The 27552-nt window shown below is 36.7% G+C and overlaps 2 protein-coding genes across 3 annotated transcripts; one reads left to right on the top strand and one right to left on the bottom strand.

Annotated features, from left to right (window-relative positions):
* The first annotated feature begins 240 nt into the window (after window positions 1–240).
* prpsap1 (phosphoribosyl pyrophosphate synthetase-associated protein 1) lies at window positions 241–20251 on the top strand. Of its 2 annotated transcripts, XM_082186829.1 has the most exons (11): window positions 241–531; window positions 1006–1058; window positions 4122–4188; window positions 4488–4660; window positions 4830–4945; window positions 5054–5109; window positions 6407–6552; window positions 9697–9735; window positions 16304–16374; window positions 16467–16613; window positions 17944–20251. In XM_082186829.1, exons 1-11 carry the CDS (start codon window positions 449–451, stop codon window positions 18100–18102), a joined length of 1110 nt encoding a protein of 369 aa, XP_082042955.1. In that variant the 5' UTR covers window positions 241–448; the 3' UTR covers window positions 18103–20251. The 2 variants fall into 2 exon arrangements, with proteins under 2 accessions (XP_082042955.1, XP_082042956.1); XM_082186830.1 differs by lacking the exon at window positions 9697–9735 and having other exon boundaries at window positions 244–531.
* A 3211-nt stretch (window positions 20252–23462) lies between these two features.
* Window positions 23463–27197, bottom strand: rasd4 (rasd family member 4). The gene has a single exon (XM_082187181.1). The coding sequence runs from the start codon at window positions 25365–25367 to the stop codon at window positions 24603–24605; it is 765 nt and encodes a 254-aa protein (XP_082043307.1). The 5' UTR covers window positions 25368–27197; the 3' UTR covers window positions 23463–24602.
* Window positions 27198–27552: the final 355 nt, after the last annotated feature.

The raw sequence follows: 27552 nt of genomic DNA, 5'->3' as shown, positions 1-27552 counted from the left end.
TGTCTACAGAAATCAGGTACAAGTACAACTATATAGACACTGGTTCATAAACTGACATTTCGAAACGTTTGAAAACAGTTTGAAGTAACGAAGCCTCGTTTATTGAAATCACGTGACTTTAGCAGTGCGACACCGGCTCCGTCCGAATCACTGATTCACTGAACCAAATGATTCTCAAAGGTTTCGAAGCTTCACAAAGGAGTGATTCACGCACGCCCGTCACTAGGTGTCAGTAATGAGGCGCGTACGGTTCATAGACAACATTGGAGCTCTCGCAGAAGAAATCGGTATGGTTGACTGTAAACCGCAGTAAACGTTGGTCTTCTTCAACAGCTATTACAACATTCACAGGTTTTCCTTTGTAAATACGAAGATAAAACCACGAGACTCAGTAGCAGTAGACCTGTAAAACGGCTCAGCTTTGTTGTTGGTCATTCGGTAGTTGATCATGAACGTGGCTAAAAGTGGTTATCGTGTCTTCTCGGCCAACTCTACGCCCGCCTGCATTGAGCTCTCTAAGAGGATTACTGAGTAAGTAAAGTATCCTACGACCTATTGCTCGATATTTAACATGGTCTTGATGTATAAATGTGATGTTATTGTGACAGTGGCCTGTAGATCAGCAGATCCTGGCCTGTTTCTTCGCATCATCACTTTGAAGATGTCATATGTAGGCTAGTTGTAAAAGATTGGGATTGATAACTGATCTACCACTGTGCTCTTGAACATCAGAGAAGTGGACCTGTAATAAGTGTACTTGCTTTGGGAAGTAAATGTAATGTTTATCTTGTGCACGTGAGAGATCAGGAACAGTGGGCTATTCATCACATAAGCTGTGCATGTGACTGACGGCTCCTGGAAATGTCCTGCATTCATTGCAAACTCTTGACTGAAGGAATACAAATCTATTTAATCACATTGTCATGCAACTCTGCTTCACAGTTACTTTCATGATAAGAAACTCTTTTGCTAACCTGTCCTGATTTTCTGCTTGTGTTTGCGCAGGCGTCTTGGAGTGGAGCTGGGGAAATCAGTTGTTTACCAGGAGTCAAACAGAGGTGATCAATAATGCTTGCTTTGCTCAAATACAGTGTGACCCTTGATACCCTGTACGGTTTGAGAGGGACTGAACTCATTTTCACTATAATTTGATATTAAAAAGTCATATATTGTGCAAACTGTAAAGCTTGAATGCTGCCAATCTTAATACATAAATGGGTTTAGTGTCCTTGTACACGTTACATGCACTTACTCAAGTAATAATAACAGTAAATCATTCATAATTGCAAACATCTAACCCTAATTATATAGTAAGTACATGTTGTTAATTGATATTACTTGGTACTTAATTACATAATTACACTGTAACAAGGACTCCTTGAAATAAAGTGATACACTTTATTTGGTTACATAATAATTCACTTCCCATAACAGTAAATTATGCATAATTACATACAACTAAACATCAACCAAATCCTAATCCTACCCTAACCCTAGAGTAAGTACATGTTGTTAATTAATATTACCCAGTACTTAAATATATAATTACACTGTACAGTGTCTTTGTTACACTGTAATTATATACAGTACAGGCCAAAAGTTTGGACACATTACTATTTTTAATGTTTTTGAAAGAAGTTTCTTCTGCTCATCAAGCCTGCATTTATTTGATCAAAAATACAGAAAAAAAATGTAATATTGTGATAAATTATTACAATTTAAAATAATTGGTTTTATTTAATAATCATTTATTTCTGTGATGCAAAGCTGAATTTTCAGCATCATTACTCCAGTCTATCACATGATCCTTTAGAAATCATTCTAATATGATGATTCATTATCAAAGCTGGAAACAGTTCTGCTGCTTAATATTTTTTCATAACCTGTGATACTTTTTTAGGATACTTTGATGACCAAAAAAAAAAAAAAAGCAATTTTTTATAAATACAAAATCTTTTGTAACAACAATATCCACTACTGGTCAGTCATTTGGGGTCAGTAATTTTTTTTCTTTCTTTTTTTGAAATAAATCAATACTTTTATTCAGCAAGGATGTGTTAAATTGATAAAAAGTGATAGTAAAGAAGATTTATATTATTAGAAAATATTTTTTTATTTTGAATAAATGCAGTTCTTTTTAACCTTTTATTCATCAAATATATTAGGCAGCAGAACTGTGTCCAACACTCATAATAAATCAGAATATTAGAATGATTTCTAAAGGATCATGTGATAGACTGGATGTCACATGTGACACTGAAGACTGGAGTAAAGATCCTGAAAATTCAGCTTTGCATCACAGAAATAAATGATAATTTAAAGTATAATAAATTGAAAACCAATTATTTTAAATTGTAATAATATATCACAATATATTTAATTTTTTTCTGTATTTTTGATCAAATAAATGCAGGCTTGATGAGCAGAAGAAACTTCTGTCAAAAACATTAAAAATAGTAATGTTTCCAAACTTTTGGCCTGTACTGTATTTATAATAATAATATAAATAATACCAATAGTAAGTACTGAGTAATATTAAGTTTCTACATGTACTTACTATAGTGTGAGGATTAGGATTTGGTTGAGGGTTAATTGCATGTAATTATGCATAATTTTAGTACTACAGTAACTAAATGTAACAATGACACTGTAAAATAAAGTGTAACCAAAACGTGATTCTCGTTACTGAATTACATCACTGAATTGTTTGTAATTACTAGACTTAGAAGGCCATCACTGCATTTTCTTCAATTTCAAGCTTCATCTGGATCTCTCAAAGTCTGCACTATTTATGACAATAATGTTCCTACATCACACAAAACTAAAAGGATTATTTCATATCTGAACGGTACGCACAGGAGAACTTCTCACAAAACCATTCTAATTGACAACACATGCGCACACTCATGAATTTGCTCTTAATCTCGTTCTAATGTTAATGAATCTGGAGTTTTCTAAATGAGCGACCGTGTGCCCGAGGTTATAGTCATTTGCATAAAACACACCCAAACAATCTCCAAATAAGGGCTTTCTGTACGACCCTTCATTTACAGCCTTTCGTCCCGCTCAGCAAACATGTGACCTTCTCTGAAGACGTATCTGAGAGCACATGCGTCTGCAAAAACCAGCTCAAACACAACACCTTTTACCCAGGTTTTACCAGGAGAAACCTTGCAGATGAGCCATAACACTGCTTGCTTCTTAATATTTCACTGTATATGATGAAATGGAAGATGCAATAGTCTTTTCTTCTTTCTTGTGACGTAAGTCAGTGTGAAACGGCTTCTCGAATAAGACAAACAAATGTAGGACGAGACTTGTTTGTGTCCGTGTGGAATTGATTGGATGGTTGTGGTTTGCTATTGGTGGATCTCATGTGAGTGACAGGTTGCTCCGCCCTCGCGCCAGTAAACGCATCATCAGAGAAGAGATGCTGGAGGGGAAGATATTTTGATTAAAGACTACAAGACGCATTAATTAAAAAATAAAATTATGTGCATGGATATATTGATTATTATAAATCCTGCAATATTCCATATAAATAGGAATTGTCAATTTTGATTTCATGGTGACTTTATGATGAAATATTATGTGGTTTCACTTTTACCAAATTTTTTTACTTTTTTTTTGTAACAACTTTTAGTACAAAAGTTGGTGAATCATAATTTGTTCTTGATAACATTTGTGTGTAAGTGACCATGTGTCTGAATAAGCCAACTTTGCCAACTTTATAGTAGAAGAAAAACACTATCTGAAAAAACACAGTATGTCCGAATTCATAGCATTCATAAACCAGTAGGTGAAAAGTACCCGGATGACCTTCTTCATACGGCCAGATTGTGTATCCATGTATGAAATACGTACTTGTTCGACACTTAACTATCCCATGAGGCCACACACGAGAGGATTTGAGACGGTGAAGCTCAAGCGATGTCGTAAGTCACATGATTATGACAGATGTCCAAACCTCACACGTTCAAACTATATACAGATGTTTTTTTAATGGTCTCAAAGTAAATTTCTTATTTTTGTTTGAGGTAAAATATTACATTTCGCCCAAAAACCAGTTAGTAGCAACTGAATAACGTTGCTTTTTCGATGCGTTTGCTTTTATCTTACAGAAACGAGAGTTGAGATCAAAGAGTCTGTGAGAGGCCAAACAATCTTCATCATCCAAACCATTCCCAGGTAAGAGTTAAAAAAATCAGCAATCAGCACTTTTATTCAGTCTGTGCATTTTGCAATCTAAAATCATATATAATGCATCATTGTACACAAGGTGATATGTTGCCAGTTAAAGGATTAGTTCACCCAAAAAACATTTACTCACCCTCTTTTTCCATTGAAATCAAAAGGTGAAAAGCCATGCTTTTTAGTATTTATTTACATGACATCTTACCTTTTATTCTGATCTGCATGTAGTCGTCTTTCAGGCCCAGAAGCATTTTAGGACAGTTAGCTAAAAGCAATTTTTCTGTCTCTGTCAGAGATGTCAACACGGCTATTATGGAGCTGCTGATCATGGCCTATGCACTGAAGACCTCCTGTGCCAAGAACATCATCGGCGTGATCCCCTACTTCCCCTACAGTAAACAGTGTAAGATGAGGAAGAGAGGGTCTATAGTGTGCAAACTGCTCGCTTCCATGTTAGCTAAAGCAGGTAAAGCATTATAATGTTCCTACTTCTGTTTTCACACTACCACTCAAATGTTTGGACGTAACATTCAGTCTTTATTATTATACGTGCATGCTGAACACTTGATGACTGCTGTTCTATTTGAAAACTATTCATTTTACAAAAACATTTTACTCTCTGCATTGATAACTAGGTCTGACTCATATAATCACAATGGATCTGCACCAGAAAGAGATCCAGGGCTTCTTTACATTCCCCGTGGACAACCTGCGGGCTTCTCCATTCCTGCTGCAGTACATCCAGGAGGAGGTTGGCAGCATCCACAGCCAAACACTTCACCTTTTTAATGGTTAAAATGATAAATAATTAATAATTAATATTGATAATTTCTCTTCTTCCTATTTCTGTTTTGCATAGGTTCCTGATTATAGAAATGCTATCATTGTAGCCAAGTCCCCATCTGCTGCAAAACGGTAACTGTTCCTGGATTTGTTTTCCATGTGTGTTTGTTTTGTGGGTGAAAGCAGGCCTAGATGGAAGTGGATGAGGGAGTGGATTTAAACATTGTGAAATGGGTAAACCAAGCTGAGAACGCTACATTTTTAGATGAAAGTGTTATCCAATTAAATAACATGCAAGGGGCAGATAAAGCACATCACTTTGTGGATGGCGGCACATTTGCAGAGATTTGCGAGTGCAGATTGAATGTGGGTCTGCTTGTTTATAGTATTTCATAAAGGTTGCTTAAATTGCCCCATTATGCTTTTTTTTCGGATATTTCCTTTCATGTAATATATAATATAGCTGTTTGTGAATGTTAAAGGTCTTCAAACCACTTCTGAACTGCCTGAAACGAGTCGTCAGCAATTACAGTCTTACTTCCTGTTACAAATTGATACGGTAAAACTGACACCCTAGCTCCAAGAGCTATGGTAATAGTGTTTGGTTTCCGACATGCACTGTAACCAGTCGACCAATCACAACAGACTGCACTATCTGACCAATCAGAACAGAGTAGACCAATCACAACAGACTAGACCATCTGACCAATCAGAGCAGAGTAGACCAATCACAACAGACTAGGCCATCTGACCAATCACAACAGACTGAATCATCTGACCAATCAGAGCAGAGTAGACCAATCACAACAGACTGAACCATCTGACCAATCACAACATGACCAATCAGAGCAGAGTAGATCAATCACAACAGATTAGACTATCCTCTCGGAAATGAGGGGTTTAGGGAGACCAAATCTTTTATTGAACAGTTTCAGACACTGAGATGCTGCAGTGAATATTATGAGAAAATTAAAGTGTTTTTTGACCTTGGATGCATGTAAAGCTATTGTAGGAGACTTCAAAACATACTTTAAAAGCATAATGGGGCACTTTAAGTGTTTTATAGGGGCTTTTTAAGTGTCATACAGATTTACAATGTCAACAAACCAGAATTGTTAAAGTGGAATCAGAACCAGAACAATTCCATTAACTGTATAGTTCTAACAAATAAGCTTTTTTCTGTTCCCCACACAAGATAATGTAAGATGACTTTGAATATAATACACAAGTTGAATGGATTTTACGTGCTTTTTCAGTTTAAGAGCTTGACAGACACGGTCACTATGAACTGTCATTATTATGGAGAAGTGTTCAGGAATGCTAAAACTCCTAGAATCACTGAATCACAATGACACTCATGAACATCTAGGCAAGAGGCCCATAAGCAACATCTCTGTACGTGTCCCCTCTCTTGTCGTTGTCTCTTCAGGGCTCAGTCGTATGCGGAGCGTTTGCGCCTCGGTCTGGCCGTCATGCACGGAGAAGCTCAGTGTTCGGAGTCAGACATGGCGGATGGGCGGCATTCTCCTCCATGTGTCCGCAACACCTTTGGACACTCCGGCTTGGAGTTGCCATGTAAGAGCCACCACACTGTAGATCTGCACGACACAGCAGCTTGAACCCTGTGACTAAGCATTATTAAGAGTTTTAACTAGTTTATAAACACAACTAGACCAGCAAGAAAGCTGATTGGGCTTCACCAAACTCTCACAAAACCTGTCAAAACATGTCCTGCTTATATTTGACCCTGAAATCAAAAGAAAGAAATGGTTATTATTTTATAAACAAAATTAATGGGAATAATTTTACATTTAGATTTTATTGTCTGGCAAAAATCTCATTCTTATTAGTGTAATAATAATGAAAAAACAACATCAAAGATATGAAATTTAGGTTGTGAAGTATTTGTACCTCATGGTAGTATGTGTTGTACTGCCGTTAAGTTGATTAAGTAAAAACATTGTATTTCAGTCATAATACTGTATTGTATTAAGAATTACCAGTAAGAAATATGTGAATTTAATAAAAAACTCAAAAGTAGAATATAAAGAAGCAGTGTGGTTATGAGAATCAGGGTGGAAATGGTCCATGTGCGTTGCATTCATTAGTTTTTGGTTTAATATTGAAAGTAGAAAAGTGATACAACGGCGCCTTTTTTGATCAAGCCGAATTATTGTTGAAAATGTTCATTTTAAATGTTTTTTTTTCTACTTTCAGTATTAAAAATATATATATATATATATAAAAAAAATGAATGTACACAGACTAAAAAATTGTCATGAAAATAAAGCCACAGTACAAAAAAGACTTGGTGGGGAAACAAATTATGTTTAATTTTATTTAGCCTATGCAAATGTACCAAAAAAAATTATATATATATTTTGATTTTGGGGTGAAATGTAATCTAGACATGTTTTTGTGAGATTTATACCGTGATCCTGAATTGCAGCATTCTGCCTGCCGAATAGCTGATTCTGGAGATCTGTTAAGTAGGTCCAGATAGGTCAAGAGGTTTTTTTTTTTTTTTTACCCTCCCATATTCATTTAGCACTGTCTCTAGATGTTTACTAAGGCTTTGTCTCAAAACCTAGTCAGTACGTGAGCTACCTAAACAATCCACTCAGTTCTGTTCCAAAACCTATCAAGACACCAAACTAGACAAACAGTTTACCGTAAAACTTCAAATAATAGCCCGGGCTTTTATTTTCCCAAATCGCCGAACTGCACTGGCTTGTATTTGAGACAGGCGTCTATATGAGACAGGCCTTTAATTTAGTGTTGAGATGTTGTCCATTGAGTGTAGGCCTAGAGATAACGATCCAAATAGCATAGGCTGATAGACGGAAAGCATGACAGTAGGAGGTTACCAAATCTGTGTTTGTGTTTAACAAATCAGTTAATGTAAGAATAAGCCTACTGTATTTCCGTATGTCTAAAGGGGGTCGCAGTCGCACACCAGACGAGAAGCGCAGCGCCACGTCTTTAAAATTCCAAAACATTATTCTCTATGAGTGTACATTGTCTCAAATCGTCGTTAATGTATATACTGACTTCACCCTGTGCTGCAATATACATTCAGTTTTACACTCATTTACAGAAATCAGCTGCTTGGATGAAAATTGCTGATGTTATCGGATTTTCAGGTGATATTCTCAATTCATTCAGTTAACGGACGCTCTGAGGTAAAGTGAATTCAGACTGCAGCAACAATTGTATTTAATTGTACAGTACAATCATAACATAGTACAGACATGATCTTAATTCCATAATATCCTTAAACAACAATATTGCTGGCCATAAACTGACAAAGTGCGCGTCCGGTGTGCGATACCTCGAGTTGTCAGGCGCGGCGCTGCTTCTACTAGTTGCTACTGCTTGAACTAGTTGCCCGAAACACATCAACAAGAAAGAATGAAGGCTACCCTGTAAAACAACTGCTATCATGTGATACAAAAGGACCCTATTCATCACTATCATCATCACCGTGATAACCTCCTCCTCGTCGCTCTCCTCCACTTCTCCCCCTCCGGCCTCCGCTAATTCTGCCTGCCTTGCTTGCGCTAACAGCTCCCGCGTCCTGTCCAGATGCGCAGGGCTCTCTTGCATGCGCAATCTTCTCCATAGAACTGGCTTAAACAGACAATCTGACGGGTTTTAGAAGATTAAATACAACCCGAAGCTAAAAAACAGACCGGGCCTCTATTTGAGACCGGCCTTTATTTATCCAAACCTGTAGTCACACCAGGCGTGTAAAAGAGACAGGCGTATATTTGGGACTCGGCTATTATTTGAAGTTTTACGGTATGCAATATTGGTAGCTCTTGACTCGGAATGTCTTCTTAATGTCTAAGTTTTTAGAAGCTGATTAAAGTTCTTCCCTATTGTGACATACTGTATATCATAGTGAAACTAACTAAATATTTCAAAATGGGGACCTCAGTTTTAACTCAACTTTGCCCAATACTGTATGTTGCTGAGATATTTTAACAAACAAAAAATATATCTCTCTGAAGCATGTGCATATATAAACCAACAATTAAAGAACTGCACAAACTCTTAGAATGTGTTTGTTAAACTCATGTTAGTTACTAATGCGATATACGATAACTCATTAAATAATGCGATATTCGATATGCGATACGATAATGCTTAAAGTGTGTAAAATAAACTTAGTTACCATGACAAGACTTGTTTTCCACAACGAAAGTTTTACGGCATGCTGTTTAAGCAGACACTGACCAATAAAGGAATTAGACGAGTCATCTAGGTTTTGAGAGACAGCTATTATTTTCAATGTTCCATGTGCTATTTGTTTTAGACTTTAAGATACCTGCGTCTTACCTTGAGCTCACAGTTTACTTAATTAAGAAGTTCATAAACACACTGTGATATTTAGCATATTAATTTATGAGCAGATTATGTGTGGTATGTGTCTTGGCCTTTATATACTCACATTGCCTGAGAGGAGTCCACTCCAAGTAGCTCTATGTACATTTATGGTTTTTGTGTGGACTTCAACAATCCTCAAAAGACCCACTCTTGTCTTTGTTCTCAATTTGAAGGCCCTTAATTCAACTTGAAGTGTAAAAAAAAAGTTTATTTGGAAGAAAAATGTTTTAAGGTTTAATAAGGATTGTTGAAGTCCTAGTTTCTTGTTTGTATGTTCTATCATTTGTGTGTGGATTTTTGTTTAACGTGATGTTTATTTATTGGTAATAGGCAAACAACAAGTTCCGTTCCCAGGCATAGAGCTCCCAAGTATGATGGTTAACTATATTTGCTACCGATCACATCAGTGAACACGCTGAAATGTTTCCTATTGCATGCGTGCAGTGACTGAGGTCTCTCAGTGTCTGTGATCCCAGCACTCTGAAGTACTTACTCTATTCACCATAGGGTCTTTATCTTATCAATCACCCAAAAATGTTTCATTATTACTCACCCTTGTGTCGTTCCAAACCCGTAAGATTTTCGTTCATCTTTGGAACACAAATGAAAATATTTTAAATGAAATATGAAAATGAGATTTCTGTCTCTCCATTGACAGCTACACAGCTACCGCTTTGACACTTCAAAAAGTTCATAAAGGGATCATAAAACTAATCCATATGAATCGAGCAGTTTATCAACATTTTCTGAAGAGTCTAGATTGCTTTATATGATGAATATATTTAATGAAAGGGTTTTATTCACATATACATTGATGAGTGAACATAAACAGAAGCTCAACCTTATTTGCTTGACGCATGAGAACAAATCTCATTGGTTCTTGCTGAAGTTCAAACGTGCTGCGTAACACAAGAATGAACCTCATTGGTTCTTGCAGAAGCTCAAACGTGCTGCATAACAATGAGAATGAACCTCATTGGTTCTTGAGAAGCTCAAACGTGATGCGTAACATGAGAATGAACCTCATTGATTCTTACTGAAGCTCAAATGTGCTGTGTAACACGAGAATTAATCTCATTGGTTCTTGCAGAAGCTTAAACGTGCTGCGTAACACGAGAATGAATCTCATTGGTTCTTGCAGAAGCTCAAACGTGCTGCGTAACACGAGAATGAATCTCATTGGTTCTTGAGAAGCTCAAACTTGCTGTGTAACACGAGAATGAATCTCATTGGTTCTTGAGAAGCTCAAATGTGCTGTGTAACACGAGAATGAATCTCATTGGTTCTTGCAGAAGCTCAAATGTGCTGTGTAACACGAGAATGAATCTCATTGGTTCTTGAGATGCTCAAACGTGCTGTGTAACACGAGAATGAATCTCATTGGTTCTTGAGAAGCTCAAACGTGCTGCGTAACACGAGAATGAATCTCATTGGTTCTTGAGAAGCTCAAACGTGCTGCGTAACACGAGAATGAATCTCATTGGATCTTGAGAAGCTCAAACGTGCTGCGTAACACGAGAATGAACCTCATTGGTTCTTACTGAAGCTCAAACGTGCTGTGTAACACGAGAATGAATCTCATTGGTTCTTGAGAAGCTCAAACGTGCTGCGTAACACGAGAATGAATCTCATTGGTTCTTGAGAAGCTCAAACGTGCTGCGTAACACGAGAATGAATCTCATTGGTTCCTGAGAAGCTCAAACGTGCTGCGTAACACGAGAATGAATCTCATTGGTTCTTGAGAAGCTCAAACGTGCTGCGTAACACGAGAATGAATCTCATTGGTTCTTACTGAAGCTCAAACGTGCTGCGTAACACGAGAATGAATCTCATTGGTTCTTGCAGAAGCTCAAATGTGCTGCGTAACACGAGAATGAATCTCATTGGTTCTTGAGAAGCTCAAATGTGCTGCGTAACACGAGAATGAACCTCATTGGTTCTTACTGAAGCTCAAACGTGCTGTGTAACACGAGAATGAATCTCATTGGTTTTTGCTGAAGCTCAAACGTGATGCGTAACAAAAGAATGAACCTCATTGGTTCTTGCTGAAGCTCAAACGTGCTTTGTAATGTGAGAATGAATCTCATTGGTTCTTGAGAAGCTCAAATGTGCTGCGTAACACGAGAATGAACCTCATTGGTTCTTACTGAAGCTCAAACGTGCTGCGTAACACAATAATGAATCTCATTGGTTTTTGCTGAAGCTCAAACGTGATGCGTAACAAAAGAATGAACCTCATTGGTTCTTGCTGAAGCTCAAACGTGCTTTGTAATGTGAGAATGAACCTCATTGGTTCTTGAGACGCTCAAATGTGCTGCGTAACACAATAATGAATCTCATTGGTTTTTGCTGAAGCTCAAACGTGATGCGTAACAAAAGAATGAACCTCATTGGTTCTTGCTGAAGCTCAAACTTGATGCGTAACGGTTTGGGTGAGTAAATGACAGAATGATCATTTTTGGGTGATCAAACCCTTTATATTTTCCTCATTAGCACAAGTTATAAAATTATAAAATGATTGTAACAATAGCAGTTGTAAGCTATTACGAAGAGTAGGGGTGGGCGGTATATCTAAAATATCACAAATATGCAAACAATATCTCAATTTAGTTCTTTTCAATATAAATTCAATTATAAAAGTTTATATTTTCATAAGCATGTCGTACTGACTATTTTTGGATAATCCATTTAATTAAAGGGGTCTTATGCTTTTTCAATTTTAGTTAATGTGTAAAAAAAGATCTGCAAGTTTACAAAGCTCAAAGTCCACTCCAAAGGAAAGATATTTTATTTAAGAGAATCCACTTTCCAAGAACTACAACACGTTTTTTCCAGATGTTACTCATTTAAATAATCCCTGCCCACAGAATATGCAAAAACGGTGCGAGGCCTGGTTGAGCGAGAAGACTGTGTTGTCACTGTCAAAGAGATGCTGTTTTTTCCACCCCGTTTCCAAAACTCATTTGTTTGACCTTCCTAAGGTGGACTAACTTAGAGTGCTTGACTTATTTTAAACACTATTCTTAAACATTAAAACGCAAACGTTTGTCTGTGTGCTGCACATTTTACGGAGAACGGCTTCCAGAACCTAATAGAGTACAATGTACTTCTGAAATGGAGCAGTTCCCACTTTGTTGGGACAATCTGTTGTTTGTGGATCACAAATTGTAAGTATGTCTTATTACTTGTAGTTGCGTTTTCAATTAACAGTTCCATACATTTTATGTTGTTGCTACAATGTAACAAAGGGCAAAGCTGTTTGGCTTCGCTCGCCTGCTAGCCAACATTAGTGTTGATATAGTGTTTACTGTAGCTTTTGTTTGCTCTCGCCTTTGTTTACCACCCCTTAGGAAAATTAACCATGGTTTTGAGATTGATTACTGGTAGTATTACCATAGTTTTCCGACAAATATCATGATTAAATTGTGTATAACATCGTATCTAAAATGTATAAGAAAAAAAGAAAAAATAAGAAAAAAACACTGAAACATTCTGTGAAATCTGTGCATGAAATCCGTTCTGAACGATCCTCATGCTAACATTCTTAAGTCTGAATTGGTTTGAAATTGACGCCATCCGTAATATTTACATCTGAGAGGAGCTTGCGGTTATGGTAAGGGGCGTGACATTTGTGTGCCAATCACAACACACTGGGCCAGCTAACCAATCACAGCACATTTCGTATTTCGGAAGGAGGGGCATCATAGTAAATGACTCAATCGAGTCAGACTGGGGAGAGAAGTGCTGTAATGTGAAATATGTCAAACATAATGTGTGATTTTGAACAATCAAGCATGAAAGCATATTCTAGTACACCCCAAAATCAAGACTTCGTAAAAGGGCATAATGGGACCCCTTTAACTATTTTTACATATCAGGTACTTCATTTTATGTTACATGTTTATTTGAAATAGTTCATTAGAAGCCGTTGTACATGGCTGCTCAAATACATCCACCATAGATACTGCCATACCGCCCAGCCTTAATATAATTTTACCAAATAATTGTAAAAATGTATGTTTAAGCTTCAGAGTGCTTCACTCAAACAGAACTAAGAAACCTCAAATGAAGTGCTTTTTTTAATTTATTTTTTATTTCCATGTAATTATCATCATTTGTTCCATCGAAATGGAACCATTGAATGTCTGTCCGAGAGATATGCCTTTATTTGTGATCCAGGCTCATCTTGCCAATCAACACACCATGCCTGCTTATGAAAACCCCTAGACTGGAGTTTTTAAATGGTAGTCTTTTAGCTGCTTGTATCCAAAGCTCTTGCATCGTCTTGGAAACACATGACCTTGATAACTAGAGGAAGGTGTTCGCTGACAGCTCCTATCAAGGGTTAGAGTTTTTGATACAGGGCTAATTTAAAAACAAGCTAGCATATGTGAAGTCAACATATGCTTTGTGGCCACATAAGCTTTTAGAAATACACAGTGAGAAACAGTTTGACATCACCATTGAGAATATAACTTATGCAATAGAAAACTTGTTAATATCTACTACCAAACTTCAAAATTGCCGTTGTCTATCAGCACTTGTTGGGGTCGTTCACACAGGACGTCATCTTGCATTCCATCTGCGTTATTTTATATCATTTATATATTTAGTGTCTAATTTTGTTAACGAAAACAATGACAAAAAAAAATTTGCCCTGTGTTTTACTTCATCTTTGCAATCTGGCAACCACGTTTAACAGAAAACCTTAAAGGGATAGGTCACCAAAAAATGAAAATTCTGTCATAATTTTCCAACCTCAAGTTTTTCCAAATCTGTATGAATTTCTTTCTTCTGCGAAAGAAGATATTTTGAAGAATGTCAGAAACCAAGCAGTTGATGGACCCCATTGACTTTCATAATAATAATAATATTTATTTATTTGTTTATTTGTTTGTTTGTTTGTTTATTTATTTATTTATTTATTTATTTATGTGTTTGTTTGTTTATTTATTTATTTATTTATTTATTTATTTATTTATTTATTTATTTATGCATGCAGCATGACAAAAATGTGAAGTTTTCATTTACTAAATCTAGACTAAAATGCCCAGATATTAAGTTGACTAAACAAAAACATGACAAGGTTGACTAAATATGATGATAAACTAAAAAGTACATTTGACACAGGACTAAGACTAAATAAAAATAAAGCTGACAAAATTAACACCACTAGATGTGTCACAATAAGAAAAATATTGATAAATTCCTTTTTCTGCTGGTTTGGCCGAATATTTTCAGTTGCCAGAGATTCGGTGCATTACTATTTTCACGACATTGTGTCACGTAAAGCCCTGTTCACACTGAAAGCCATTAAACCTAGAGTTCTCCTGGAGTCTGTGTGCTGCTGGTCTCTAGTACTCAAATTCAGTATCTAACTAGCCTATGTCAGGCGGGAAATCACCGACTGCATTGGTAGTCGCTGCGTCATGTCTCTGATCATTTGCACAAAGATAATCTCTGCCATGTGACTAATCACTGTGGAAAATGACGTAATTTGAACACTGATTGGCTGATGACACTGCAATAATAATGCACACAGTCTTAAACAGATTGCATCTACATTGAAATATTTAATTTTATTTTAAAATGTTGCTCACAAAAATTATAAAATGGCCCCCTTTCACATATCCGGTGTTCTCAGAAGCGGAAACCAATAGTGGTACACGGAAACTATGTCATACACATAACTTTTGCTTTCCCGTTTGCTCCAATAGCTGAAGGAAATAAAATCCATGATGGCGTTTCTATGATGTTCCAAAAAAAAAAAAAAAAAGTTATTTAGTTTGTTGGTAAGAAGACAGAAAGATATCAAATTTGCCATCACTCTCTCGACCGTTATGTAAGAAACGCTCATTGTGTAAACTAGTTTTCTGAAATTAAATGCAAAACCAATGTAACACATAGTACGAGTTAAATATCTAGATGTTCATTACATAAAAAAATAAAAAAATAATAAATAAATAAATGAATATAGGTTTTAAAATTGCTAGATTTACAATGTTAATAATGGTGGAAATGCATTATCGCAGTCTGTAAAAAGGGTCCATGTGCATGTGGGTTTTGGTCACCAGTGAAGAAAGATGTTTGTGTGCTGGTGCCTCCAGTGCACTCCATCAGCTCTTTTCAAGTCAAGATCTCGTCCTCTGTGAATTGATCCTTTCAAATGTGCCATTTTAGATGTTTATATCACAGCAGCTCCTTGCAGAAGTGGGTCTATAAGCCCGTAAGGTCTGCAAACCTTGTTAATCCGATAGTGTAAATATCGAAAAGCTTTGTGGGTCTTGCTGTTGATGAAAGGCATGTGTTGAAGGCATGCATAACTCCTTTAACCCTATGTATTCTGAAATCGACCCGCCAGTCTTCCTCTCTCATGTTTACTTGGGTCGGTGTGTTTTTGGCTGTGTTCCAGTGTCTTTCCTCTGGATGAATGACATTAGCCCTTCTTGACCTCTCCTAAATTACAGCAATGTCCTGGAGTCTGTCATGCTGACTCGAGGACAGATTGATTGATTGATTGATGTGTAGTTTCCTGCACTGACTCTTAGTGTAAACCTCTAGACATTTGCCTCTATGATTGGGTACATTGGGGACCAAGAGATGATCATTTTGATTTCTGCATGGCATGTGCCGCGATGAGTTTTTTCATTGCTATTTGGATTGAATTCAATTGTAGGTGGGGTAAAATGGGAAGCATTCTCCAACAAATAGGCTAGTGTTATGCTATGCTATGCTATGCTATTGGGTCCCTTCAGGACTCTTTAAATTTTAGTTTTACCATTTGATTATATGGGTTGGTTGGGTCATTACATATACACTTCTTACCCCATCTTACCCAATCTACTTTGATGATGGAATGTGATTTGATTGGACTCTTGGTTAAAAAAAACGATTTCCTGAAATGATGTGCAACACCAGTTTATATGTGTCTTTATAGTAATGATGGCCAAGGAGAAACCACCCATCACTGTTGTCGGAGATGTTGGAGGCCGCATCGCCATCATTGTCGTAAGAAATGCAGATTTTTGGACTAGTTAGCAGTATGACGGTAATTGTTTTGATTGACATGATGAGCAATGCATGTGGTTTGCGTCCTGTAGGATGACATCATCGATGATGTGGAGGACTTTGTGGCGGCAGCTGAGATTCTGAAAGAGAGAGGAGCTTATAAGATCTACATCATGGCCACCCACGGGCTCTTGTCTGCGGACGCCCCGCGCCTCATCGAGGAGTCCGCTATAGACGAAGTGAGTCTTTCAGCCCATTTACTCTCTGGTTCTTTCTGGTTCATTTACATTCTGGTTCTCTAAAAAAAGCACATTAAAGACTTAAGTTATGCTATGCACATTTGAAGCATGAAAATTTCAGTTTTACCATGACACAGCATTATTCTTCCCTCGGGTCATTTTGACCCGAAACTCATTTGTTAATTTTTTTTACAAAATTGAGTGTTCATCAGAGGGGTCCAGATCTCTGGGACTTTTGTCGCACTTGAAACATGAATACCTAAAAAAAAATTAAAAAAATTATTTGAATGGATTCGAGGAGTTTTCTGGTTGAAATTTGTAAAAAAAACAAACAAATCCTTCCCTCGTGGGTCAATTTGACCCCAATTGGAATGATTGGAATGTGAGGAATGCTTCTGTACACACAGAAAAACCTAAAAATGCTCAAAATTGAATGCTTACCGAAGAAAATTACTTTAGGACCCAGCGGAACAGCTCATTTGCTCCATATAGAGCTATAAGGCCATTTAGTGGCAAGATTCATGAAATATCATGTTATATATATATATATATATATATATATATATTTTTTTTTTTTTGATTTTTTTTTTTTTTTTTCACAAGTGGTCGGCAAAGATACCCAATGTAAGATATTTTGAGCTGCATTAAAAGGTTTATGCATGAAATTGTGAGTTATTTTGAAATTAAGTTGAAAGAATGTGAGGAATGTGCTTAAATGACTATTTATTTATTATTTGTTGATCAAATCTAGTCATTTAAAGGTAAATAAAATAAAAAATAACAAAAAAATCTCCCAAAAATTGCATAAAAAAATAGAAAAAATATGATCAAAGTGAAATAGAAAAAAAAAAATATATATAATTTTAGGGCTTCGGGTCATTTTGACCCGCGAGGAAAAGATGTGTTAGAAAGTGCGTGGGAAGGATGAGGGTTAAAGTAATGTAACTTTATTAACAGTTACATTTTGCAAGGCTCTGACCAGCCCTTACCATTTAGAACTGGAGGAACCTCAAGAAACTGCCATTCAAAGATGTAATTGACCATTGCTTTGAAAACTGAGGCGAATGTCTATGGAAAATATGGCCCTGATACGTTAAGCGTGATTTGGGAATAGAAGGTGATTTCTTCGAAAAAAAATGTTCAGCAGAAACTCTTTCAAATGGAATAAAAAGATATTTATGAAGTGGCACTATTTATTGAGAATGAGCTTAAATGTCCATCAGCAGTGACTTACCCTCATGAACATGGATGCTTAATACGTTCATCAACAAGTAATTTTAACAGATATTAAAATGATGTTGCATGACCAAATGTTTGGGATGTCTTTCAGGTGGTGGTGACCAACACTGTCCCTCACGAGGTGCAAAAGCTGCAGTGTCCTAAGATCAAGACCGTGGATGTCAGTATGATCCTGGCCGAGGCTATCCGACGCATTCACAACGGGGAGTCCATGGCCTACCTGTTCCGCAATATCACAGTAGACGACTAGCCAACAGACACATTTGGGTTAGAGACAAAGGTGAGGTGTAGAGTTTAGGGAAGTATCTTATGCAGTTGAGAGGTGTGCCAATGCAGTTCCCCATTCCCAGCACAACCAAGCACTGCAATCACCTTAATTTTCTCAAATTAACCGCTTTTTATTCGTCAAAACAAATCTAAACAAACTCCCATTTGCCAAATTACATGAATTCCAAAATAAAACTCAAACCTGTCAAATTTACGCACTCATCCAGATATGAAGTTAGATTCCAGTGCAAAGAATAGACATTATGCAAGTGTTCAGTTTCATGTACGTCTGTTTTTACCGTCAAGTGATATTCTGTATTTAAACCGCCAGTTATGGATCTACTTTCCTGATCGAAAACTGGTGATTTTTGGTTGATTTTGGTTTAATTCTGCCTAATGAAGTTCAAATTAAAAGGTAGAGTTCACCCAAAAATTCTAATTCTTTCATGTTTACTCGTTCAATATCGCTCTAAACCCATATGACTTTCTTTCATCTGTGGAACACACAGGGCAAAAAGGTTTCTATTTGCCAATATTATTTAGATGAGAGCATCCAGAATATTCTTCGATTATTTGTATTTAAATTTTTTTATATTCTTGGTGTTCGAAGGTGGAGTGAAATTCACACAGGTTTGGCCGGATGTGATTGCGAGTAAATGTTGAATTTCTTTTTTTGGGTGAACTATTCCACATTAAAGGCCCGGGGTATACTTCATCTTCTGCGCTCCGCTCCGTCCCACGCACAGTTGTGTCCAAACGTCCAGACATCAGAGGGCAGCACTGAGTCGTGTCACTCACAGTTGTTCACTCAGAAGGATAGAAGAAGAAGTGGATCTGCCATTGCATGCAAAGTTTATAACAAGAACCAGAACCAAATCGATGGAGAATGATATACTGCTTGGTTTTACTGTTCTTGGAACAGCATGTTGTTTTGTATCCCTCTTCCCACACACTTCTTCGACTACTGTCTTCTCTGTCTGAACTTTGACCTTGAGCATGAGCAGTTGTGCACTACTATTGTGCAGTTGCAGACCCTCCTGATGACAAAAATGACGTCACTCGAACTGAGCGCGGGCGGCGCAGACACGCGGATGGTGGAAGTATACTGTGGGCTTACTTAAGGAACATCAATATATTATGTTACACAGAACATACTGGTTTCTGACTGGTTTTGGTTGGTTTATACGTGTCATGAATGTTTACTTCATCGGACAAAACTGTAACGCTTTACAATAAGGCCTCAACATTAGTTAATGCGTTGGTCGACATGAACTTACTATGAGAAACATATTTTTACAGCATCTATTAAGATTGTTCGTTCATGTTTGTTCACAGTGCATTAACTAATGTTAACACATACAACTTTTGATTTTAATAGTGTAATTATTAACGAATGCGGTTAAGTATTGTTATCAAATGAAGCCTTATTGTAAAGTGTCACAGACAAAACAAAAGAGCTCTGAATGAAGCAAGTACTGTGAATACTTCTCCATATACTCCTACACGACAAAACAAAAGGAGTGAAAATGGCATGTAACTCATCTCTGTCTAATCTGTTCCTCAGTTTCAGTGTATTATTACATTTGTGTGCTAATGTCAAGATCGGGCGTAGATGATACACAACTTTTTTTTATCTCGAAGGCTTTTGAAACCATATTAGCAATACTGGGCCAATTAATGCAGCACACTGAACGTTTGGCTAGTTAACTGATAAAACCATTTAGCTTTTGCTTCCTGATTAAACCTTAGATGAGCGGGATAACTGAGGGATGGAGAACACATGCACCAGCACTGCCCCCCCCCCCCTCCCCCCCCGCACGTCCCCATCTTCCCCTGTGTGCGTTTCGTCGGTCGGTGTTCGTTTCAAGCACAGCAACACTTCTTTCTTTTAACCTTATCTTCCACATCTCTGTGTTCCTCAATTGTATGTCAACTAGCTGTTTCCCCAGTGCCTCGAACTGAGAGAGTGACGGTGGTTGCTATGGCAACCTCATTCGAAGTTATTATATTTTTTTTGCTTTTGTGCAAATATGGTCCAACCTTACAGAGAACAAACATTTTTTTGCTACAATGTACTGTATCTGCTGTTGCTTTGCAATCTTATTTTTGTAAATAAACACAGATTCGCTTCATGCCCGCTCTCTGTCGAATCTTTATTGAACTGAAACATTAGAAAAGCACATGCAGTTCTAGATTTAGTACCATGATGCGTTCAGACATGTCCGTCAAGCTCCGGGCGGGATGTGTGATGTCTTCAGGATTAGAGGAAGAGTTCGTGAAGGACCCCTTTACTTGCTCAAAACTCCTCAGGTTTCACACACGACACTGAGGAGCTTAGACCAAGTCAAGCGACCCAAACAAAAGAACCTATGGAAACATTTCTGGGTGTCGTTTCACCTCAAAATCAAAAGAAAAAAATGCGTAAATATAATTTTTAGCATAATTATGATGTTTTTTATTTTATTTTGTAATGTAACATTACATTCATGACAATTAAGAACACATAGTCATTACCATAATTTGTCTTTTTACAGTTTTTTTTTTGTTTTTTTTATTTTCAATTTTCAATATTTATTTATTAAAAAATTAATCTGCATAAAAAAAAAAAAAGTGGTATACCTAAACCTTAAAATACCCTGATGTATAAATAAATAGATTTATTTATTTATTTTATTTTGCCCGGTGCTTAATGCAAAACATTGTAAATGGTCTGTAAATCTATATTTTCCTAATATTTACTAAGGAAAATATAATTTCTTATATCATTTAAAAAAAAAAAAAAGTGAAATGGGACCCAGACGTTGTCCCTTCAAATTATATTTCTGCCATCTATTAACCCTCATATCATTGTGGAACATAAAAAATTGATTTTATATATATAATATAACATTTTACTAAAATATCTTCCAAATTCCACAGGAGAAAGTCCTGACATGAGGGTGAGTAAATAATTACAGAATTTTCGGGGTTTTTTTTTTTGGTTAAACTAACCCTTTATAAAGTTTTACCCGCTCAAAGCGAATACTTAATAGAGAACTGTTAAAAACGGTCAAATATTGACAACATTCTCCAGGATCTTTACATCTCAAAAGAACAATGATAGTTGAACATATAGCAAACACACAAACAAACTAAACCAAACGTACCTCCAGTTGTTGTGCAGGTGTAGCAGGTTTAACACTGTTATCAGTCACACACAGATCTGGTGAGAGTGGCACTTATCAGTGTGTGGATGACCGATGAACAGACATCTGTGTGTTTAAACCCGGCTCAAAGAGGAACTAGACATGCAGCGTTTAGAGGTCACTTCCCACTTGTGGCCTCAGGAAACAATACACCTTGTATCTACTGTTCGTATGAAAGGGGAAATACTCTCAGTGTGTGTGTGTGTCAGTGGGCAACTGTGTTTTAGTGCACAGACATTTTGGGAAACCTTAAAGTCGTTCCAATCATGCATTGCTGACTTATATTTAATGCAAAAAGAGATGATCTGCTTGTTTTAGTGCAACCAAAATGCATGATTTTCAAAAGGGACTAAAAAGCACCATAAAAGGAATTCATATGACTTGTGTATTATATTACTAGTCTATATATGTGTATGAGGAACATACCAGAATTAAACCATTTTCACTTCATTGGCATATTTCAGAGAAATCAAATATATTAATACTTTTATTCAGCAAGGGTGCATTAAATTGATCAATTTACAGTAAAGACATTTATCATTTTACAAAAGTAACACATTACGGTAAGGGTACATTAATTATCATGAATTCATTTATAAATTCATGCATGAATTATGCATTAATTTACCAGATTATGTTTCAAATAAATGAAATATAACTTTCTATTCATCAAAGAATCCTGAAAAAAAAGTACACAACTGGTTTCAACATTGATAATCATGAATGTTTTTTTATGCATCAAATCGTCATATTAGAATGATTTCTGAATGATCATGTGACTCTGCTGTAATGATGCTGAAAATTCAGCTTAATAAAAGAATAAATTATATTTTAAAATATATTCAAACGGAAAACTGTTATTTTAAATTGTCATAATATTTACAAATAGTACTTTTTTTTTTTTTATGCGTTGGTGAGCAGAAGAGACTTTTAAAAACAGTAAAAATCTCACAGATCCCAAACTTTTGAACGGATCATTTTCAAATGTTCAAAAAAAATATATCAAAAAAAAAATGTATATATATATATATATATATATTTTTTTTTTTACGCTTTCTAAACTTAAAAAAAAAAATCTATTTTTTTTTTTTTTTTTTTTCTTTCTACATTTTTACACTTTCTAAACTTTCTTTAATACAAGTGACATACATACACACACACACACACACACACACACACACACACACACACACACACACACACACACACACACACACACGTACATATATATGTACATATATATGTGTGTATGTATGTCACTTGTATTAAAGAAAGTGTAAAAATCCCAAATATATTCAAGAGTCAATGAAAACAAGACTTAATATTTTATGCAATGTTGCCTCTCTAGTAAATGTATCTTTTGTGTATATATATACACACATGTATGTATATATATGTATGTATATATATTGTACTGGAAAGCAAGTACATAAACAATTAACTTATTTTGCAGTGTAATTTTGGGGTTGAATGTTCATTATGTAATTGTAGATTTCATGACAATTAAGTTTTTAATACTTGGATAACCAAGTAACGTTTGGATAACTCTGAATAACCTTTTATTTTATTTGATGATACATTAAAGGAAATACGTAATGTGTTAACCCACTTTATTTTCTGTATAGCTCTGCATTGTCAAACAGAAGTCTGTCATTGTGAAATGTTGTGATGCAGGAGAAACATGCATTAAACCTGCATTACGTTTTCATTCAATAGATCATTCACTCAGTGTTTTAGGAACTACCTTACATCCTGTTGGGTGTGTACGTGATAATAGGCCTTTGTTATACGCAGCACACATTTCCTCGTTGCTTTGATTGTCATATTCATGGCATATCATACCCAAAGCCGGTGAAATGAGAAGCTCAAAGTCAGTCGATGCACCACAAGGTGGCAATATTTGACAAGTCCTGTATGTGCACGGCATGCTTGTGAACATGGGAATTGAGCTGTGATAGCCTATAAACGTTAGGTATTATGGTTATGTTTCATAGAGTTTATGTTGCCTTCTGGATTTTATGACTGATTAAACTGTAGTTTGCATGAAAAATGTCTCAACAATTAAAATTCATTTAATAGCTTCTAATTAAACAGATGAAAATTATTTTTGAGGATCAATATACAATAAATTGATGCTTTAAAAAAAAAAAAAATAGCTTTGAAGTCTTTTGTTACACTATTCTTTAAAACACTGTACATGATACTAACTTGGTTCCCAGTACAAATATCTAAACACTCTTAAATCATGACACATTTACTTGAGAAGCAAAATTACTAAAGATATTAAATCTTGTTCGCTGAAAACAAGACTTTTTGTTTAAAACAAGGGAAATATCGGCCAGTGGGATCAGAAAAATAAACTTAAATCAAAAGGGAAAACAAGATTATTTTTCTCCCCCCATTGGCAGATATTTGTTCTTGTTTTAAGTAAAAACTCACTTAATTTTGATACTTTTTCAGAAAACAAGACTTTATATCCAGTGTCATTTTGCTACTCAGTTAAAAGCATCTTGGTTTAATAATATTTAAATATATCGGAAAACATGTCAAAAAATACTGAGTCAGAAAATCTTTTTTTCTGCAGTGTTGTGATAAAGAATGAATTGATATTTCCAACAAGTATATCACAAAGTCTTTTATTATAGATACAAGAAAGTTCAAAATGTTTGTCTTTACTTTGTGCTTTGACACATTTCAAATTCTCTCTACATAAATGCTGCCAGAAAGCCTTCGAGCTGCAATTAGTTATTTATTTTTCTTTAACAAGTAAAAAAAACCAAAAAAACCATCAGTGCATCATATGAGTTTTCGACAGAATAAAAGTGCCATGTACCGATTCTGACGGTATATGCAACTGAACAATGAACACAGTGACTTTAAATACTTGGTGCAATGATTTGTAAACCAATGAATGTCATACAGTCAAACTAAGTAAATAAACATTTATGGCATTGCAATATTGCAACGCTACAGCATTAAAGTCAGAATATTTTGACGTACACATGATAGCATGTTGACGACACGGATCACACAACTGAACTTCAGGAACTTCACGGTCAAAACATTCAACAGATTCTCAGATTCATTGTCTTTTGATCGTCCTCCCCTTTCTCTTTGTCCCTTTTCCCTTTCATCACTGCGGTGGATGCTGATTTTGGAGCGGGATTATGGGAAGTTTTCGCTTTAAAGCGTCTTCAAGTGCCTTAAAAGAGCCTTCCACGTCATCGCTTTGCTTCCGCATCGGCGTTGAGAAGAAACTCAGCCCTCGCCGTTCTCGCTCGTCTTTGTCCCGCGGGCTTTAGGAGACTGAGCAGCTGTTGGCCTTGTTCATGGGCGGCCGCAGACCCGTGTCTTTGGGAAAGGTCTCCCTGCGGCGACGCAAGGCCGGGCTGAGGCGGCTGGGGAGGTTGGCTTGCTGGAGCAACTCCCTGAACACCTCCATCACGTTCTCGTTTTCTTTGGCCGAGGCCTCCAGGAAGCAGTTGTTCCAGTCCATCTCCACCTTCGCCAGCACGTCATCCGCGGACACCCTTCGCTCGTGCAGTCGGTCCGTCTTGTTGCCCACCACTACGATGGGTGTGAACTTGTCCTCCTTGACCTCCAGGATTTCCTCACGCAGCCTCTTGACGGCTTCAAGGGTTTCGGGGTCGTCCACGGAGTAGACCAGGGCGAAGGCGTCTCCGTTCTGGATGGAGAGCTTCCTCATGGCCGGAAAGGAGTAGCTTCCGCTCGTGTCCATGATGTTGACGGTCACTTTGACTCCGGCCACCTCGTACTCCTTGCTGTGGAGCTCCTCCACTGTGCGCCGATGTTTGGGCTCGAAGCTGTCTTGTAGGAAACGTTTAATCAGGGCTGTTTTCCCAACACCCGCCGCTCCCATGAACACCAATCGCACCTCTGTCTTTTCCTTGACTTCCAGAGACATGATTCCCAATCCCAAATGCGCAAGCTCTCTACTGAATGCAAGTTTGGATTTGCCTGTTTCCCCTGCAAACGTCAAGCAAGCTCGTGGATCTTTATGATTGTGGCAGTCTTGAAGCGTGAGAAATGGTTTCAGCTGCATCTGAGTTTTGTGTGTGTTCTCGTGCCCTATTTATGGCCTTTCTCAATCGCAAGCCCTCTTCAGAGCTCAGCCAATCAGCTTGCGGCAGCATCTCCTATTGTTAAGCCACTGGCCAATGACAAGACACTATGCAGATGAGATGCAAGCTCTTGCTGTTGATGTGGTGGAGAGCTGTCAGATGGGTTTTGCGTCTAGGATACAGCGGTTGTCAGGTTTTTAAATGTGTGAATTTAATTTGCCAAGAGCATTTTGCCAGTTTCTATATTTGCCTGCACATAGTGTGTGTGTGTATCGCCCTGCAGTAGGAGAATCATATTTTGGTCCTCAAATAATCTTTCAGTGAATGGTTCTTGAAAAAAATTTTTTTTTTAATAAACTAAATAATCTAATAAATTTTAATAATCTAAGAATTTAATAATCTAAAGAAATAATAATAATTATTTTTTTCTAGTATAAAGAACCTTTTATGGAATGGAAATATTCCGTGGATGTTTTAAGATTCTTTATAGAACCATAGAAGCCAATAAAGAACCTTTGTTTTTAAGAGTGTATTATCTGACTGCTGTGGAAATACTGCATGGTAAATGCTGGTTGATTTATATGGTATGTGAAATATTTCACATACAGCATTCATTAAAGTAGCATTCTTATCTATGCTGCACACTATCTGCTGCAAAACTCAGTGAGCTTCATTCTTCGGGAGTTATTCTTAACATGTTGGCTTCCAAGATACCAGTTCAAAAATTATGAGAATCTGGTGTTATTTATGTGGTGGATATAAGAGCGTTTCAAATCTGTCACGTACAGGGTTTGATTTTGGATGCTCACTATGTTTAGTATAGAAAACATATGATGCTGAGAGACATTTTTAAGGGAGAAAGGCAATTGCTGATGGATTTTGAGTTAGAGAGAGAGAGAGAGAGAGAGAGAGAGACGGACAGACAAACAGAGAGACAGACAGACAGAGAGACAGACAGACAGACAGACAGACAGAAAGAGAGACAGATTTTGTCCTGAAACGGCATTAGATTAAAAGTGCACACAATTTGTACAATTGGATCACGAATCTGAAGCACTGATCTAATATGCCACACAGAAACACCACATCAGTATTTTACATTAGAACTGATACTAGTTGCTCAGATTATTATGTGGAATAAAGTCTAAAGTGGCACAAGTCTCATTATAGAATATGACGACACAATGTCACAAATCCAAGTACATCGCTGTAAGAAAAACAAAAATGGCTTGGGAGAGGGGAAGGAAAGTTGTCACGGGGGAGAAAGGTTGACATGGAGCAGCTAAGTCTCCAAACCCTGGGGAATCACTCGTTTTAAACAAACCCCGAACAGAGGAGAGTCTGCTGGCGAAAAGAGGACGAGACAGGGCTCATTATAACCTATGTAAGGCAGGACTGGGTTTTTGTCCATGGGGAATTGACTGGATGCTTGTGGTTTGCTATTGATCGATCTCATGTGAGTGACAGACAGGCTGCCAATATTTTCAGTATCCCATAAAAAATAAATAAAAAGAATTACCCATTTGAGCTTTAAGAGTCTCAGTCAATCCCCCTTAGCTGAGGTAAAAAAAACAACAACTTTAATTCATGGTTTACTGCTTTATTTCCTCTCTCCCCGACTCCGATGTGCTCGAATGTATGGATCAGCTGACACTCAAGAAGCTGTTCTTTTATCTCAACCTCTATTGTTAGAAGAACACCACTGACAATCCTTCATTAAGCCTCAATTCAGAGTATGCATATGATATGATAAGCTCATTGTGTTAAGTCTTTTCTATATATATTGTCACATCTTCCTCATATATGCTGCAGTTTCTCTCAGTTTTACTATTGTTTTTTTTTATAAAAATTGCAAAAATAGTGCATTTAAAGCAAATAAGGAGTGTCATTTAGGGAAAAAAAATAATTATCACGAAATAAAAGACTGAAATAGTGTTTGACTGTATTGTGAATGATAAATTTGGCTCAAACCAGGCAATTTATCTCGAGGATTATTCGTTTTGTAATATCTCAGTGAGATCCCTTCTGTTGAGTTTCTACTCATACCCGTTTCATTTTCTGTTCAAATAGAGCATATCTGTTCAAGAAGCATATAACGGGGAAATGCGGAAATGTAAGTGATTTTGCAGATGAAATGTACATGCTCAAAAATAATTTGCATTTTAA

The sequence above is a fragment of the Leuciscus leuciscus genome, assembly GCF_965113295.1.
Source record: "Leuciscus leuciscus genome assembly, chromosome: 1".
Taxonomy (NCBI): domain Eukaryota; kingdom Metazoa; phylum Chordata; class Actinopteri; order Cypriniformes; family Leuciscidae; genus Leuciscus; species Leuciscus leuciscus.
Note: the sequence above shows the minus strand (reverse complement) of the source record. Positions and strands in the feature narration are given on the sequence as shown.